We start from the raw sequence: 16,605 nt of genomic DNA on the forward strand, positions 1-16,605 counted from the left end.
GTGAGGTTCCTTCCACCTCTTAAAATCACAGAGCTGTTTTAAGTAGTAGCACCTCAGAATGTGATATCACAGCAGAGAAATGGCAGTAGCAGTGGCCCAGTGAACAGTCCTGGCCCAGTGAACACTAGCAACTATGAGACAGTTGCAATGGTGAGCACAGAAGCAGTGCTCAACGCTTTTGGGGTGAACTCATGTGAACACACCTCTGAACTATGGGTCTTTACTGATTGAGGACAGTAACTGTGAGGAGGGTGCACTGGGGAGAGTGGTGTGTTTTTACACTGCAAGATGAGAAACTGAGGCAAAGAGTACTGCCCCGTGTACTCTGAGATGGGTGTTTGCTCATGGTCATATACTTTTGAATTGTGGTGTTTTCCAAAATTAATGCTGGGTTCCTTTTCCCGTTTTACTAAAAATGTTCTTTGTTGTACACAGACTCAATGCTTGTGAGTCTACCTCTTAGAGATGCCCAGGGGTGATATTTAATTTTCCCAAATTACTGGGTGGAGGTTGAAGCTATTTCTGTTTTGTACTATTAAGAGGCATCCCTAAATATTGAACCTGGCCCTTGTTGCTGCTGACTCCACCTGACAGAAGGGTTAAACCTGAGTGAGAAAGATACGATTTTTACCCCCTTCTGAGGGGGTGGGTGAGAGTAGGGCAGCAGTGCTGAGCTGCAGAGCAGGCCTCTCTCCATTGCTTTCTCCCAGCATGCACTGGGGCCCCTCAGGGAGTCTGCACGGTCCTGTCCAGTATGCATTGGGGCTCAGCAGGCGGTGCAGCTGGGGCTCACCAGGGCCTGATTCAGGAATCTAACCTGCTATCCCCACACTCTGAATAGCTGGTGCTACAGGAAACTAAGTCAATGGGGAAGAAAAATATATGTTATGAGAGACCTGGACTTGTGTATGGCTTTAGCATAACCATGTATGCTCAGCCACCATAAGTTGGAAACAAAAACCATAGAGTCAGGACAATTTGGCCTTGTACTGCAGCGTAGGTACACCCTGTCACAGGGTGTCAGGTCACGAATGGTTAAACAGAAGGGATGTACTGCCGCCGGCTAGATTCCATAATGGTGACTGACTACCAAGCAGGTTAGTACTGTCTAGTATTTAGACTCCCTTAGACTTCTCTCACTCTCAGGCAGTGTGGCCTGATGGCCTAAGTCAATAGGTAGCCCTTCCTTACAGGGCTCTGTGGGCCAGTGGCTGGAGTCAATAAAGTGGCCCTTCCTTAACGGGCTGCATGGCCCAAGGGCCAGAGTCAACAAAGCTGCCCACCTCCATGGGGATGTGTGGCCTATTGGCCCATCAGGGAAGCAGGACACCACCTAGGAGCGTGGGGTATCTGCGGTAGAGGAACTGGGATCCTTCCTGCTCCTCAGAGTCCCAAAGCAGGGCCTTGGCAGGTCTCAGACCCGGAACAAAAAGCAAAGCTACAAAAGTTGGTCCAAGACTTTCCCTCCATTTTATCTTTCCATCTAGTGCAGATGAACATTACCAGTCATCATAGACACCATTCCCAGGCAGAGAAGGTCTGCACCCAGCATTGCCCACTTCCCAGAAAAAGGTGGGAAGTGGTCCAGAAAGAACTTGAGGCAATGCTGGCCCTGGGGGATAATGGAAGAGTCCCAGCGTGAATGATGAAGCCCAATAGTCCTGATCCCAAAGTCTGAAGGGACGGTGAGGTTCTGCATAGACTTTAGGGCCCTGGCAATGGGGATCCTCCTGAAACATGCTGACCGGTTCGCTGGTTCTACAACTGGAGCAATGTTTCAGTCCCCTGGGCTACCTCCTACTTTGTCTTCTGCTGCAGTGGTCCACAATTCCCCTAGGTCTCTGGGGTCCTCAGCCAATGCAGCTCCTTATGGCTCATTACCCTCTCTGGGTTCTGCTGTCAGCCAGGGATCTGTCTGGGGCTCGGTGTGTGGCCCGGGCTGTTTACACCCAGTGTTGAGATGCAGCCTCCTCTGCAGTGAGGCACAGAGGCTGTTTATACAAGGATTGTTCACCTGAAGCAGAGATGAGTCCATTGCTGGGGTAAGGCACTGGGGCTGTTTGTATGTGGATCCTTCACATACACCTTTAGGCCGTGGCCCCCAGTTGTGTGTGGGGTTGACCTATTCCCTGAGGGGATGAACCCTGATCCCCAGCACTGCCCACCCCACCCCTTCACCACCACCACCAAGGCAACAGCACAGTGGGAACTGACGGGGCAGCTCTTGCTTTGGCTGAGTCACAGAGAACAGCCAGTTTGGGTGAGCCAGCTGGAGGGCTACACATATGGACATCTGTGCACAGATACAAACGTCTGTACACAAACACACACGGACGCAGCAGCCTTCTCTCCTGGAAAGAGCAGTATGTGAATCATAGAAGATTAGGGTTGGAAGAGACCTCAGGAAGTCAACCCCCTGCTCAAAGCAGAGCCAACCCCAACTAACTCATCCCAATCAGGGCTTTGTCAAGCTAGGCCTTAAAAACCTTTAAGGATGGAGATTCCTCCACCTCCCTAGATACCCATTCCAGTGCTTTACCACCCTCCTAGTGAAATAGTTTTTCCTAATATCCAACCTAGACCTCCCCCACTGCAACTTGAGACCATTGCGCCTTGTTCTGTCATCTGCCACCACTGAGAACAGCCTAGCTCCATCCTCTTTGGAACCCCATTTCAGGTAGTTGAAGGCTGCTATCAAATCCCCCCCTCACTCTTCTTTTCTGCACACTAAATAAGCCCAGTTCCCTCAGCGTCTCCTTGTAAGTCATGTGCTCCAGCCCCCTAATCATTTTCGTTGGACTCTATCCAATTTGTCCACATTCTTTCTGGGGTGGGGGGGAACTGGACGCAGTACTCCAGGTGTGGCCTCACCAGTGCTGAATAGAGGGGAATAATCACTTCCCTCAAACTGCTGGCAATGTTTCTACTAATGCAGCCCAATATGCTGTTAGCCTTCTTGGCAAGTAGGGCACACTGCTGACTCATATCCAGTTGCTCATCCACTGCATAGGGGTTTCCATTAATCACCCCCACAGTGGTTTTAGTTCCTGCAGGACACTCCCATGGGGACAGAATACAATCCCCAGCCTACATGAACACATACAACCTTTATACAGTTGATACCATGGCCTTGTGAGCCCAAGAGCAGGGCCAGCCCTACACCAAATCCCGCACGCCCCCCCCCTCCACCATTTGTTAAACTTTTCAATACCTTATTTATTGCCTTTGTGCCCATTTCATGACTTTGATGCACAATTTGCATGCATGATTTAGCCCTGTCATATAAGATGATAAATTAGTATGCTAGGAACTGTAAATGTGTATATATTCATGCCATTTTTAAGCAAATAAAAATTTTGTTTCAGCTAAGCTTATAGAAACTTTAATTTTAAGAATAATTGAAATTTACTAACATCAAGAAATTGATCTGTGCACCAGCACTATGTAGACCAGTATTAAACAGAGTTACACTAGGTGAGAGTATGAGAATGTTAACACTCGTTCAGAAGGCTGCTTTTCTCATCTTTGCCCTCACGAGCTGAAGCACAGCATCAGAGGAGCCAACACTTTCACAATTATATATATATATAAAGTTGCAGCTGGGCTCTCCCTTCACTTCAGTTCATTCTTATTTCTCACTGACTGGCTGGCAACACCCCGACCCTTATGTAAGCGGGTGAATAGTCCCGCTATTGTGAGGAACCTTCCTGGCTTCTGTACTACCCCGGTGAAGTAGGCTAGCGAAAGGATCTGAGTCCTTGCTCCCACTTCCTTTACCCACTGGCCTCCCTGTCCTTAAGGACTCCCCTTCCACTCTCCTGTCTGGCAGAGTCCTCGCAACTCCAACAAGGCTGGGCCCAGGATTCCTGGGGGGCTCGACCCCCAACCCTGCTGTGGTCACCTAGGACAGGGGCTAGGGTGTCCCCACTCCGGGGTACTCTCTCTGCACTGGGCACTTCTCTGACCCACTGACCATTACATACAAGTTAAAGCAAATACAAGTTATTTAATCAACAATTAATTTTAAAAAGAATAAGGCAAAATGGGAAAGGTTAAAGGAAACACATCAGCCCGCTCTGTGGCAGGGAACACCACAAACAGTGTCTCTGAAGTGTCAGGGCAGTTCACAGTCTGCTCCTTGTAAGTCCCAGGCCTTCTTCTCAGGCCCTGGCTGTGCTGCAGGGATGCTGTGGGTTGGACACTTGCTTTGGTGGTGGCCACATGCTCTCAGACTCTAAGTGGTAGGACCCTTCTTCCCAGTGTCACCCCCGCCCTATTGGGGTTATGATCCAAGCCTGGCCTGCAGAACCTCTTGACTGAGGAATCTCCCTGTGCTGGGCCCGCTGCCCAGGGTCCCCCTCGGTCTCCCCAGCTGCTCACTGCACCCAGCTCCAGACGGCTCCAGCTGCACCACTTGGTCTCTGCACTGCTGCTGCTCTGCCTCCAGCTCCCTGGGCTGCTTCTTTGGCCCCTCTGGCTCTGGGTGCTGCAGCTCCACTCACAGGACAGGTCTGCTCTGCAGGGTGCTTCTGTAACTCTGCTCCCAGCACTGACCTGCTTCCTGGGCTGCTTTTCTGGCCCCTCTGGCTCTGGTTCCTGCAGGTCTGTTCTCTCTGGGTTGTGCCTCTGGCTTTGGGGCTGCAGCTCTGCTTCCAGGACAGGGTCTGTTCTCTCTGGGCTGCTTTTCTGGTTCCTCTGGATCTGGCCCAGCTCTGCACCCCAGCTCAGCTTGAGCCCCTGCTTTCTCCTTGGCTCAGCCCCACTCTGACCCAGGCAATTCCAGCTCACACAGAGGACAGGACCTCCCTGGCCTCCTGACTCCCTGATTAGCCTGCTCGCCCTGTCATTCAGGCTGACCTGGAGCATTGGCCTCTCCCCATTGTTCCTGGGGGCTGTCAGTCTCAGGGTCCTGATTCCCCATCGACCCTTCCCCCTTTTTAGTACTGGGAGCTAGCAACTAAAACAACCCCATTGAATGTTAGTAAGGGGGCAACAGTCCCCTTACACTTATATACCCATAAGGGTGTGGCTGACCTTCTAGGACGTTGGAGGAAAATGTAGTTCTCAGAAAGTCTGGAAGATTCCATGAGATTCTACAAAGGTCCAGATATCTAGGACATTGGAGGAAAATGTAGTTCTCAGAAAGTCTGGAAGATTCCATGAGGTTCTACAAAGGTCCAGAACATTCTCAGAGGTGACCCCACATATGGAATACCTGAGACATTTTACTTCAAACATTCTATTTTCCCTTTTGTCACTAACAAAAACAGCCCCCTGAGCCCCCTGCCAAGAGTGCAAAATCTCTGTCACAGCTTCCCCTTTCGGAAAAGGGCCAGCAAGCGGTCTGGACCAGTAGCCTGGGAGAGCCTGCAGGTTGTGCCATGTCTGCTACTATGTCTGGTAATTTCAAATTTCAGCTATTCAGATAATAAATCAGCTTATAACAAGCTGGCACATCATTCATAAACCAGCTGGTTGACAACGACCCCATATACACATGTTCGTTTTAGACCCTGCAGAGAGGATTTGCAGCAGAGGTCTCCCATGCCCCCCTTACATCTGTCACCCCAAAACCTTTGGATGTGAACCTGAGACCTATTCCTCCCACCCGGTGCCTAGGGATGGTGACTTTGTTCCTTAAGGCATCAGCAGCCCTGGTGCTGCCCTGGAGTTCACTCTCTTGGGGCATTATGGGGACCAGGCAAGGCCTGGCTCTGAACCATGCACACTGCTTGAAATCACGGAGGGAGCCCAACCTCTGGTAAGGGACCCTCTCTCACAGCCAAAGCCCCTACTCTGCTCCATCTCCTCTCAGGTCAGGGCCTGGGGATCCTGTGGCATCCTCCCAGGTTCTCTGGGTACAGGGAGTAGTGGATTGACCTCCCCATCCTCCCGCTGGGTTAACCTTTGTTCCCACATGCTGAGGTGAGATGAAGATTTCTCCCTCTTCCATCCTGTTCAAGGTCATTCAGATTGTCACAGACCATCTCTGCATGGGATGGGGAAGGCTGCTTCCTTCCCTGAGGGCTTTTGGGGTGTGTCTGCCTCAACTATCGGAGGGGTAGCCATGTTAGTCTGTATCCACAAAAACAATGAGGAGTCCGGTGGCAATTTAAAGACTAAGATTTATTTGGGCATAAGCTTTCGTGGGTAAAAAGCCCACTTCTTCAGATGCAACTGCCTCAACTCTTGCTTCTGAAGGGTTTTTGTCTGGCGAGAATCCCTCAGGGGTTGTCATTGCCTCCCCCTCCCAATGGACACACTGCTCCACTAGAGCGAATTCCATCACTAGCTGTGGTGGGATAGCCAAGGCAGAGGGGCCTGGCTCAATCTTTTCTCTCCAATAAAATGCTCCAATCTGGAGAGTCTGGGAGCATAACAAAGGCAAGGCAAACTTGGCTTCATAACAGAGTGTTTGGCAGTCTTCCCTCTAGAGGCTATGGAACACACCTCCTTCCCAAGGAGGTCAGTGTGGAGTGAACACCATAATATCGCTGCTAAAATCAGAACTTTCTGCTTAGCAAGCCAGTACAAACACCTTGGGCTACTGAAAGCTGTCTGTCTCATAGGCAAGTAGCCACAGGTTCAAATCCTAGCCACATGCACAGATAGCTACTTGAGCTAGAGAAGCAGCACTTTTATCTGATAGTGGTACACGGATATTGAAATCCTCAAATGGACCAGGCGGTCAGCATTTGAATCCCATAATGATATTTACTGCGTAACAGAAAGTGCTCCCTGCCCTGCTGCAGCAAAAATGGAAGCTGGGATCCAGACTTCCAAACAAGATAGGAAACAAAGGGTAGGACTAAATGGTTAGTTTTCAGAATGGAGGGAGGTAAATAGCCAGGTTCCCCTACGGACCTGCACTGCACCAGTGCTGTTCGACATATTCAGAAATGCTCTAGAAAAGGGGATAAACAGCTAGGTAGTGAAATTTGTGGACAATACAACATTTACTCAAGATAGTTAAGTTCAAAGCTGACTGGGAAGAGTTACAAAGGAATCTCACTAAATTGCGCAACAAAATGGCAGATGAAATGCAATGTAAATAAATGCAAAATGATACACATTGGAAAACACAATCCCAACTATACATACAAACTGATGGGTCTGAATCAGCTGTACCGGAATGTGAAAGAGCACATCAACGTCCTATTCCGCATCTAGGCATGCATGTATCCCTAACCCTCCTTGCCCCAAGAGTCCGCACTGAACAACTTCCTTCCCAAAATAAAAGCTGCTTACTGGGAACCTCCTCTGGTGTTTGTCCTTCCCCAAGCACCGGCCGCTGTGACTGGCTACCTTCCTCTTGGCTTGAGAACAGCTCCTGGCTGCATGCATCTAGGGATGCCGGGGTGTCTCCCTCTTCCTCAGCACCCTTGCTCCCGCTTTCCTCCTCCTCCTCCTGCCTTGTTGAACTGGGCTCTGAAGTGACCAGGGTGGTCCTTGGAGTAGAGGTGGAGTTGCCCCCAAGTATATTGCATCCAGCTCTTTGTAGAAATGGCAGGTCGTGGGGACAGCACTGGAGCGGCGGTTTGCCTTGCAGGCTTTGTGGTAGGCGTTCTATAGCTCCTTCACTTTAACCCTGCACTGCAGTGCGTCCCGGTCATGGCTCCTTTCCATCATGTCCCTTGATATCTGCTCGAAGGAATCGACTGGACAGCTTCCTCCACCCAAATACTGATGAGGTCCAGCACCTCGCCATTGCTCCATACTGGGGATCACGTGGTGCGTGGAGGCATGGTCAGCTGGAAAGGTTAGCTGGGAGCACTCCATGCCTTGCTGAGCAAACAGGAAGGGAATTTTCAAAATTCCCAGAGAATTTAAAGGGTGGGTCTCATGGTTGGTCACCTGAGGGCAGGACAGTACTATAGCCCCGTTGTAAGTGGTGGCTATTAAGGTAACCACCGTAAGCAGCAGGGTGGGAAAAAGACAGAAGTGAAAGCTTTGGCCATTCATTATTTGGAGGTTTGTTATGGTCAGTTGTCTGACTCCTATTGCAGCAACAGAGACACACTGGTCTTGTATTATTCCAGAACTGAAATATCTTTAAAATCATGATGAGATTACTGGTTCTGTGGATGAAGGGAAAGCAGTGGATGTATTGTTTCTTGACTTTAGCAAAGCTTTTGACACGGTCTCCCACAGTATTCTTGTCAGCAAGTTAAAGAAGTATGGGCTGGATGAATGCACTATAAGGTGGGTAGAAAGTTGGCTAGATTGTCGGGTTCAACGGGTAGTGATCAATGGCTCCATGTCTAGTTGGCAGCTGGTGTCAAGTGGAGTGCCCCAGGGGTTAGTCCTGGGGCCGGTTTTATTCAATATCTTCATAAATGATCTGGAGGATGGTGTGGATTGCACTCTCAGCAAATTTGTGGATGATACTAAACTGGGAGGAGTGGTAGATACGCTGGAGGGCAGGGATAGGATACAGAAGGACCTAGACAAATTGGAGGATTGGGCCAAAAGAAATCTGATGAGGTTCAATAAGGATAAGTGCAGGGTCCTGCACTTAGGACAGAAGAACCCAATGCACAGCTACAGACTAGGGACCGAATGGCTAGGCAGCAGTTCTGCGGAAAAGGACTTAGGGGTGACAGTGGACGAGAAACTGGATATGAGTCAGCAGTGTGCCCTTGTTACCAAGAAGGCCAATGGCATTTTGGGATGTATAAGTAGGGGCATAGCAAGCAGATCGAGGGACGTGATCGTTCCCCTCTATTCGACATTGGTGAGGCCTCATCTGGAGTACTGTGTCCAGTTTTGGGTCCCACACTACAAGAAGGATGTGGATAAATTGGAGAGAGTCCAGCGAAGGGCAACAAAAATTATTAGGGGTCTGGAACACATGAGTTATGAGAAGAGGCTGAGGGAACTGGGATTGTTTAGTCTGCAGAAGAGAAGAATGAGGGGGGATTTGATAGCTGCTTTCAACTACCTGAGAGGTGGTTCCAGAGAGGATGGTTCTAGACTATTCTCAGTGGTAGAAGAGGACAGGACAAGGAGTAATGGTCTCAAGTTGCAGTGGGGGAGGTTTAGATTGGATATTGAGGAAAAACTTTTTCACTAGGGAGGTGGTAGAATCTCCTTCCTTAGAAGTTTTTAAGGTCAGGCTTGACAAAGCCCTGGCTGGGATGATTTAATTGGGGATTGGTCCTGCTTTGAGCAGGGGGTTGGACTGGATGACATCCTGAGGTCCCTTCCAACCCTGATATTCTATGATTCATGACTGATGTACAAGGCGAGTCCAGTGAACCATTTTAGAACATTGCATGGCAGATGCTGTCATCTCATACACCTTTGGAAGATGCGAGTCAACACACATTGTGACTGTTGACACCAGTCACAAATTATGGACCACACTGTAAATCAGTGCTCACTTTGATTGTTTGCTACTGGCATATCAGATTTACATCAAGCCATTTCCGAAGGTGCCCTCTGGCTCACTAATCTGGACTAGGTTATTTGAATATCTCTAATCACCTTTCTTGCCATATGAAAGATGAATACATTCTCAGAGAAGGGTGTAAGCTTGCTGTGTGAACCACAAAGCTGAGCATTCCAAGTTTTTCCTAATATCCAACCTAGACCTCCCCCACTGCAACTTGAGACTTGTTCCGTCATCTGCCACCGCTGAGAACAGCCTACCTCCATCCTCTGTAATCCCACTTCAGGTAGTTGAAGGCTGCTATCAAATCCCACATCACTCTTCTCTTCTGCAAACTAAATAAGCCCAGTTCCCTCCAGCTCTCCTCATAAGTCATGTGTCCCAGTCCCCCTAATTCTTTTCGTTGCCCTCCGCTGGACTCCCTCCAATTTGTCCATATCCTTTCTGTACTGGGGGGGGCCCAAAACTGGACACAGTACTCCAGCTGTGGCCTCATCAGTGCCGAAAAGAGGGGAACAATCATGTCCCTCGATTGGTGGCAATGCCCCTACTTATACATCCCAAAATGCCATTGGCCTTCTTGGCAACAAGGGCACACTGCTGACTCATATCCAGCTTCTCGTCCACTGTAATCCCCAGGTACTTTTCTGTTGTTTTTCTTTCTGTTTGTTGCACCCTAGAAGTGATATGAATTGTCTGTCACCACAAGGAGAAAGATAGACTGTAACTTAGAACTTTTGGTGTAGCTGTACTTGATCAGCTTTAACACAGTAGACCAATACTCCCCGGCTCCAGCCCTGAAGCTGGGGCTAGAACCATACTTTTATCTTGGAGCTCACAGTAAGGGTACACTTTGTAGGCCCAGTAGTGACAACAGACCCATGCCTCAGACAGGGAAGGTTCTAGAAGCAGTGAAGCCATGACATCACAAGTTCCCAGGGGGTTCTGGAACACTAGCCCTGACTTTGGCACTCAGGAGGAATCTGGGACTTGCTGCTGCTCTACACTCCACAGGCCCAGTGAGCAGCTATCTGGAACGGGATCCAAGAATCCAGGCAGGGGCCAAAACTCACAGTTCCTATTCCAGCTAGGCCCACAAAGGGGGAAGGACAGCCATCAGCACCCCTGCAGCCCTGACAACACTCCATGATCCCCGGGGCTGTCAGCTTCCACGCAGTGCTGGCCCCCTGGGCCCTCTTCGCTGGCCTAGCCATGGCGCCTAGTCTGAGGGCTGCCCAGCAGAGTGGGCAGACAGGCTCCAGGCTCTCATTACTATGGTTGCCCTGCTGATGGTAAGGTCCCACAACAGACACTAACCCAACTGCTTGCCTCCTCCTTCACAGTGCACCTTGTGTAAGCAGCTTGTGCTGGGCCTGGGGCCCCAGCTGTGCTCAGACATCACCTAGAGTGCAGCCTCCAGCTCTGGCCACACTGCAGGAATGGCAGCGCTCGTGCTCCTGTCCATCGTGGCCTGCCTCCTTGTGGGGAACATGGGAAAGATCTTCCGGCGCTGCGAGCTGGCCCAGGTGCTGCACCAGGCAGGGATGGATGGGTTCCGAGGCTACAGCCTGGCTGATTGTGAGTGATCTCCTGGCCTCCTCATGAGGCTGTACATATATTTCCTTCCCCTCCCCCTGGGGCTCGGTGCGTATCCCTCCCCCTGCCCTCCCCCTGGGGCTCGGTGCGTATCCCTCCCCCTGCCCTCCCCATGGGGCTCGATGCGTATCCCTCCCCCTGCCCTCCCCATGGGGTTCGATGCGTATCCCTCCCCCTAGGGTGACCAGACAACAAGTGTGAAAAATGGGGACCGTGTCGGGGGTAATAGGCACCTACATAAGACAAAGCCCCAAATGTCAGGACTGTCCCTATAAAATCGGGACATCTGGTCACCCTACTCCCCCAGCCCCATCCTGCATGGGGCTCTGTGCATATCCCTCCCCCCGCCCTCCCCGTATATTACTAAATCCTGTACCAGGGCTGTGCATGGCGTTCCATGAAAGCCGGTTCAACACGGACACCGTGGATCATGAAGCTGATGGCAGCACTGACAACGGCATCTTCCAGATCAACAGCCGCCAGTGGTGTGATGACTATAAGCGCTCCGCCCGGAACCTCTGTCACATGCACTGCAGTGGTGAGTAACTCCTTTCCAGTCCTGGTCCTGACCCCTAGGCCATGGCTCAGTGCTAGAGACCTGTGCGGCAGGGAGCAGGGTGGGGCCTGTAGGGGGCAAGTCCTCCTGGTAGTCAGGGGAACCAACGTCAGGCCCAAGACATTTTGGAATGGCAAAGGAAGGTCACCCTTGCCTTCAGTGGACAGCAGAGGGCAGCACAATGGGGGCTGGGTTGGTTGGCTGAATGGTGGTATCTCCTGCTAGGAGGACCAGGGCTCCCATGCTACAGTGTTGAGCTACCAAGGGTTATGCCCTATCCTCACTCTCTTCTCCTCCCCCACCACCAGATTTGCTGACCAGTAACATCAACGATGACATCGTGTGTGCCATGCAGATTGTGCAACAGCCAAGGGGAATGGGGGCCTGGTAAGGGGGAGCTGGTGGAGGGGTGGGGGTGGAGTGCCAGTGTAGCAGTGCATGGCAAAATATGCAGCACAGGGTAACATGGCACTATGCTGCCCACCCAGCTCTGCAGCACGCAACATGAAACCGCACAGCACTACACGCCGCTATACAGCTTTACACAATGTACTGCTACAGCACGGAACTACATAGTCAATGCCATGAAACACAATGTTATACAGCTGTATTTAGTGCAACAAGGCACTACACCAGACAACCCCACGATACAATGCAGTGTAAAGAAAACATACAGTGTAGCGCAGTACTTTGTTTATACAACCAAACAAAAGACAAAACTCCACAGAGCAACAAGGCTGTTACCATGCTGCCCTGCCCATAGGCAGCTGCATCTCAGTGCTGGACAAGCAATCCTTATGCAGTGTTGCTGTTCCCCAAATGCTCCACCCCGGAGGCAACTACTGCTCAGCACCCTGGGAGTTATCCCCATACATTTTCACTGTGTGGTTGTAACCTGGCTGCCCCACCCGAAAGGCAGCTGCATCTCAGAGCCTGGTGAGTAAACCCTGCATAGCTGTTACCCAGCTGCCCCGCCCAGAGGGCTGCATCTTAGGACTGGCCCATCCCCATGCGACAGCACTGCTCTCAATGCCAGCTGATCTTGCTGACCTTGCTTTCTTTGTTTATCCTTCTCAGGCTGGCCTGGAGGAAACACTGTGAGGGCCATGACCTCTCACAGTGGGTGGAAGGATGCAATGTGGGAAGTAGATGAAGGAGCACCTTTGGATGCCCTGGACCCGCTAGATGCGGTGTACTGCAGTCACATTAGGCCCCTGCAGATTTAGTACCTCATTGAAATCCTCTGTGAGCAACTGCTTCTCCTTCTTAACTAGCTCCAAAGTGGGTCTTTAACTGTGGGGGAGTGTTGTCCCCCTAGTGGGATTGCACCGTAGGGTGCTGGGAGCAGGTTTTCCTGAATAAAGCTATCTGACAGTCTAATGACAAAAGGGTCACAAGTTTTATTTAGAGACGACAATAGGATCTTGGGGGGGGGGGCTGAGAGTCAGGACTCCTAGGTTTCAGAGTAGCAGCAGAGTAGGAGTAGAACTCCTAGGTTCTATCCCTCGCTCTGGGATGGGAGTGGGGATTCTAGTGACAAGATTGGGTGAAGGAGGGCTGAGTGTCAGGGCTCCTGGATTCTATTCCCAACTCTGGGACAGGCTGGGAGTCAGGATGCCTGGGTTGTATTCCTGACTGTGGGAATGGCTGGATGTCAGGAATCCTGAATTCTGTTCCCATTTCTGTTAATTCATCTCCTTGGAGCCTGTTTCTATCTATTGTGGCCCCCTTGTCACATTAACTCTGAAGCAGCTACTATCTACAATGAGACCTGGGGGAAGATGGAGTCCTCCTGGCCATCTCAGGGAGGGCAGGCTCATCCCCACAGAAGGGGGGGCGAAAAGTGACCCTTTGCACACAAGGAACTGTAAAATACAAAACTCAATACAATACACTTCTTGGTTTAGCATGGTGAAGGGCCTCTTTGCCTTTCCTGATCCTCCGCTGCGCCCATGTGATTGCTTCATTGTGTTTACATAAATCCCCAGTGGCTTACATGGGAAATGTTTTCAAATTCCCCAGCTAAGGCCACACACATTCCAGTGTCAGTCACTTAAACTGAAGTCAATTCATCTGTCGGACTCTATGGTGGTGGTGGTGTGGAGTGAATGGGGATAAATAGATAGCCAGGTGTTTATGGTGATAGACAGACAGATGCATAGGGCAATAGAAGAACAGACAGAGGTAAAGCTAGGAGTGGGAGAAGAAGACTAGTGGTATCTGAGGTGATCAGAGGGCAAGCAGAAGGAGCTAGTGGCTCTGGGCAGCCCCAGACCTGTGTGAACTGGTCCCATATGCTGGTCAGATTTGCCTGTGCCCTGATCCTAGCCCCACTGCCTGTATGACCAGCATGGGTGCAGGGACCTATGTACCCCTCTAGCTCCAACTGGGAACAGGTTGAAGGGACAAGCCTGAGCATGTTCAGTGCTCCCCTTCTTCAGAGTGTGTTGCACAACCTGGATAGGTGGTTAAAACGCCAGAACAAACCACTCTTGGATACATTACTGCACATAGCCCTGTGGCTGGGGTTTGATTAAATAAAAATTAGCAGCGAAGCTGCAGCACTGCCAAATAGTGCAACCCCCTCCTGCTTTGGTATAAATAATTCAGTAAGCACGGAACCCAGGAGTCCTGATTCCTGCACTAAGCATTGATGAATGGGGAAACTCCACATCTCTCTGCTAGCAGGTTATTTTCCTGCATGTTACAAAGCAGCAACCAGGCAATATATTGGGCCTGAAGCCTTCAGCACCTAGGAAACTCCAACTAGTACAAAATGCTTCAGTGTGTCTCCTCAGAAACTGGCTACCATGAACACATCAAACCTGTCCTGCATTGCCTACTCTGGCTCCCTATAGAATTTAAACAAGTTCAAGGTCTCAGTCCCTGTCTTCAACGTGCTCCATGGACTTGGCTGAGGGTATTGAAATGACTGTCTAAAGAGACTTTAGGTGAAGAAACTGATTATTTGGGTCATTATTTCCTTGGTGCAATCCCGTTCATTTACAAAGAATGGCCGCACAGGCCTGTTTCCATGAACACAGCAGAAACAAACAACAGCAGGCAGTTTCCTTATTCAGAAATCAAAGGACATGTCTACACTAGCACTTCTGTCACTATAACATATGTAGCTCAGGGGTGTGACAATCTCCCCCCCCAGCAACATAAGTTACACCGACAGAAGCACTAGTATGGACAGTGCTAGGGTGGTGGGAGCGCTTCTTTCGCCACCCTAGCTACTGCCATTTGTTGGAGGTGGTTTAATTATGTTGACAGGACAGATCTCTCCCAGTACAGCTGTGCTGCTGTAGGCTCTTTAGTGTAGACATGGCCTCTCTCCCCAAAAAGTACTGCATTCAAAAGGAAGCCCTGCCTCTTGCTTCCTGCCAGGGTCACACTCACAACTAGAGCTGGCTGAAACTTTGGGGTTTCACAAGAAAGTTTGGTATTTTGCAATTTGGTTTTGTTTCAATTCTGGACATACCAAACATTTCAGGGTCACAGTTCTCTCCCATTTCTCACTGAGCGTTGTGTTGAAGCTTTTGAACAATTTTTTAGTTTTCTCATGTTACGGGGGTCAGAAGGATTTCCAAAAACAGCTGAGTTTTCTCACCGTATGTTTCTCCTGCAGCTTTTGTGCTAAATTTAGTTGAGATTTTGGTTGTTAGGATCCAGTAAATATCTGTAGTGGCAAACGTGTTGGCAGTAACTGCAGAAAACTCGTGTTTTCTGTGTGTTACACAGTGATTCTAAGTTTTCCATTATGAAATTACCTTGGTGCGCAGAATCTGGTGGTCATTTCAGTTATTTGCCAGCCTCTTCAGAGTTTCTGCTTTAGAACCAACAAACTCAGCATGATCTAAGACAGTGATTCTCAATCGGGAGTCTGTGGCGGCCCCGACGCCCCCTGCAGGGCTGAAGCTGGAAGCCGAGGGACTGAAACCTGGAGCCCATGCAGGGCTAAAGCTGGGAGCTGTGGGGCTGAAGCCCTGAGCCCCAGTGCTCTCAGCGGGGCAAAAGCTCTGAGCCCAAGGGTGGAGTTGAAGGGGTAGGGGGAAGAGAAGGGAAGGGAAGGGGTCGGAGGCGGGTAGGGGTGCAGGAACAATTTCTATAGTAGGGGTGCTGAGAGCCATTGAACCAAATTGTAAACCATGTATAGAATGTAATCCACTTCAACACCTAGTTCCAGCACCTGTGGCGGCAGGAAGTCAAAGCCGGGCAGTGTGGGGCAGCTGCTGCTCTGGATGGTGCCATGGAGCAGGCAGCAGCGGTGGTCCCGTCTCCTGCTGCTGCCTGGGATTGCAGCTGCTCCTAAGCTCCCAGCCCACTTTGACTGCTCATGCAGTCAGTAAGAGCCCCCCAGGCAGGGGGATCCAGCTCAGAGGATGCAGAGTCCTTGGGTAGCAGTGATGACAAGGGGGCCCTCCCAAGCTACCCCTCTGCCCACACACAGCCCCTAGCTAATCCGTCTCTGCACCCTGAGTTACCCCCTGCCTGCACAGCCCCTAGCTACCTCTGCCTTCACCCTGAGCTACCCCTTTGCTCGCACACAGCCCCTAGCTACCCCCTCCCTGCACCCTGAGCTACCCCTCTGCCCGCACGCAGCCCCTAGCTATCCCCTCCCTGCACACAGCCCCTAGCTCCCCGGCGCATGCATCCTGAGCAACTTTCAAATTTTTTGAGCTGAGCCCCACCCCTTGAGTTATAATTTTTCATTGCTCCACCACGACCCAGACAGGTGAGTTAGGGGGTGGAGGTTGCGCTCCCTCCCTGGACCCTGCCATGTGGAGATGGCCTGAGCCCCACCAGCCCCTGCCCCCCAAATACAGAAGATAAACTACGCTATGCCTGAGGTCCCCTCCTGCCTTGGAGTCCCAAGTCCCCTCCACCCAGATCCTGCAGTTTTTATAGCATGTTTAGGGGATCTTCAGAAAGAAAAAGGTGGAGAACCCGTGATCAAGGAGATGCATTAGCCCAGGCTACATGTTATTTACATGACAGGTAGCAAAGTACAAGCTCATCCACTGATGTGGCACAACAGGGGTAAGTAAGCAGCAGTTGT

General features: G+C 50.7%; 1 protein-coding gene across 1 annotated transcript; it reads left to right on the plus strand.

Annotated features, from left to right (window-relative positions):
* The first annotated feature begins 10,830 nt into the window (after positions 1-10,830).
* LOC140899372 (sperm acrosome membrane-associated protein 3) lies at positions 10,831-12,696 on the plus strand. Its single transcript, XM_073314802.1, has 4 exons — positions 10,831-10,969; positions 11,367-11,525; positions 11,852-11,930; positions 12,621-12,696. Exons 1-4 carry the CDS (start codon positions 10,831-10,833, stop codon positions 12,694-12,696), a joined length of 453 nt encoding a protein of 150 aa, XP_073170903.1.
* Positions 12,697-16,605: the final 3,909 nt, after the last annotated feature.

This window comes from Lepidochelys kempii, chromosome 16, assembly GCF_965140285.1.
Source record: "Lepidochelys kempii isolate rLepKem1 chromosome 16, rLepKem1.hap1, whole genome shotgun sequence".
In the NCBI taxonomy this organism is placed as follows: domain Eukaryota; kingdom Metazoa; phylum Chordata; order Testudines; family Cheloniidae; genus Lepidochelys; species Lepidochelys kempii.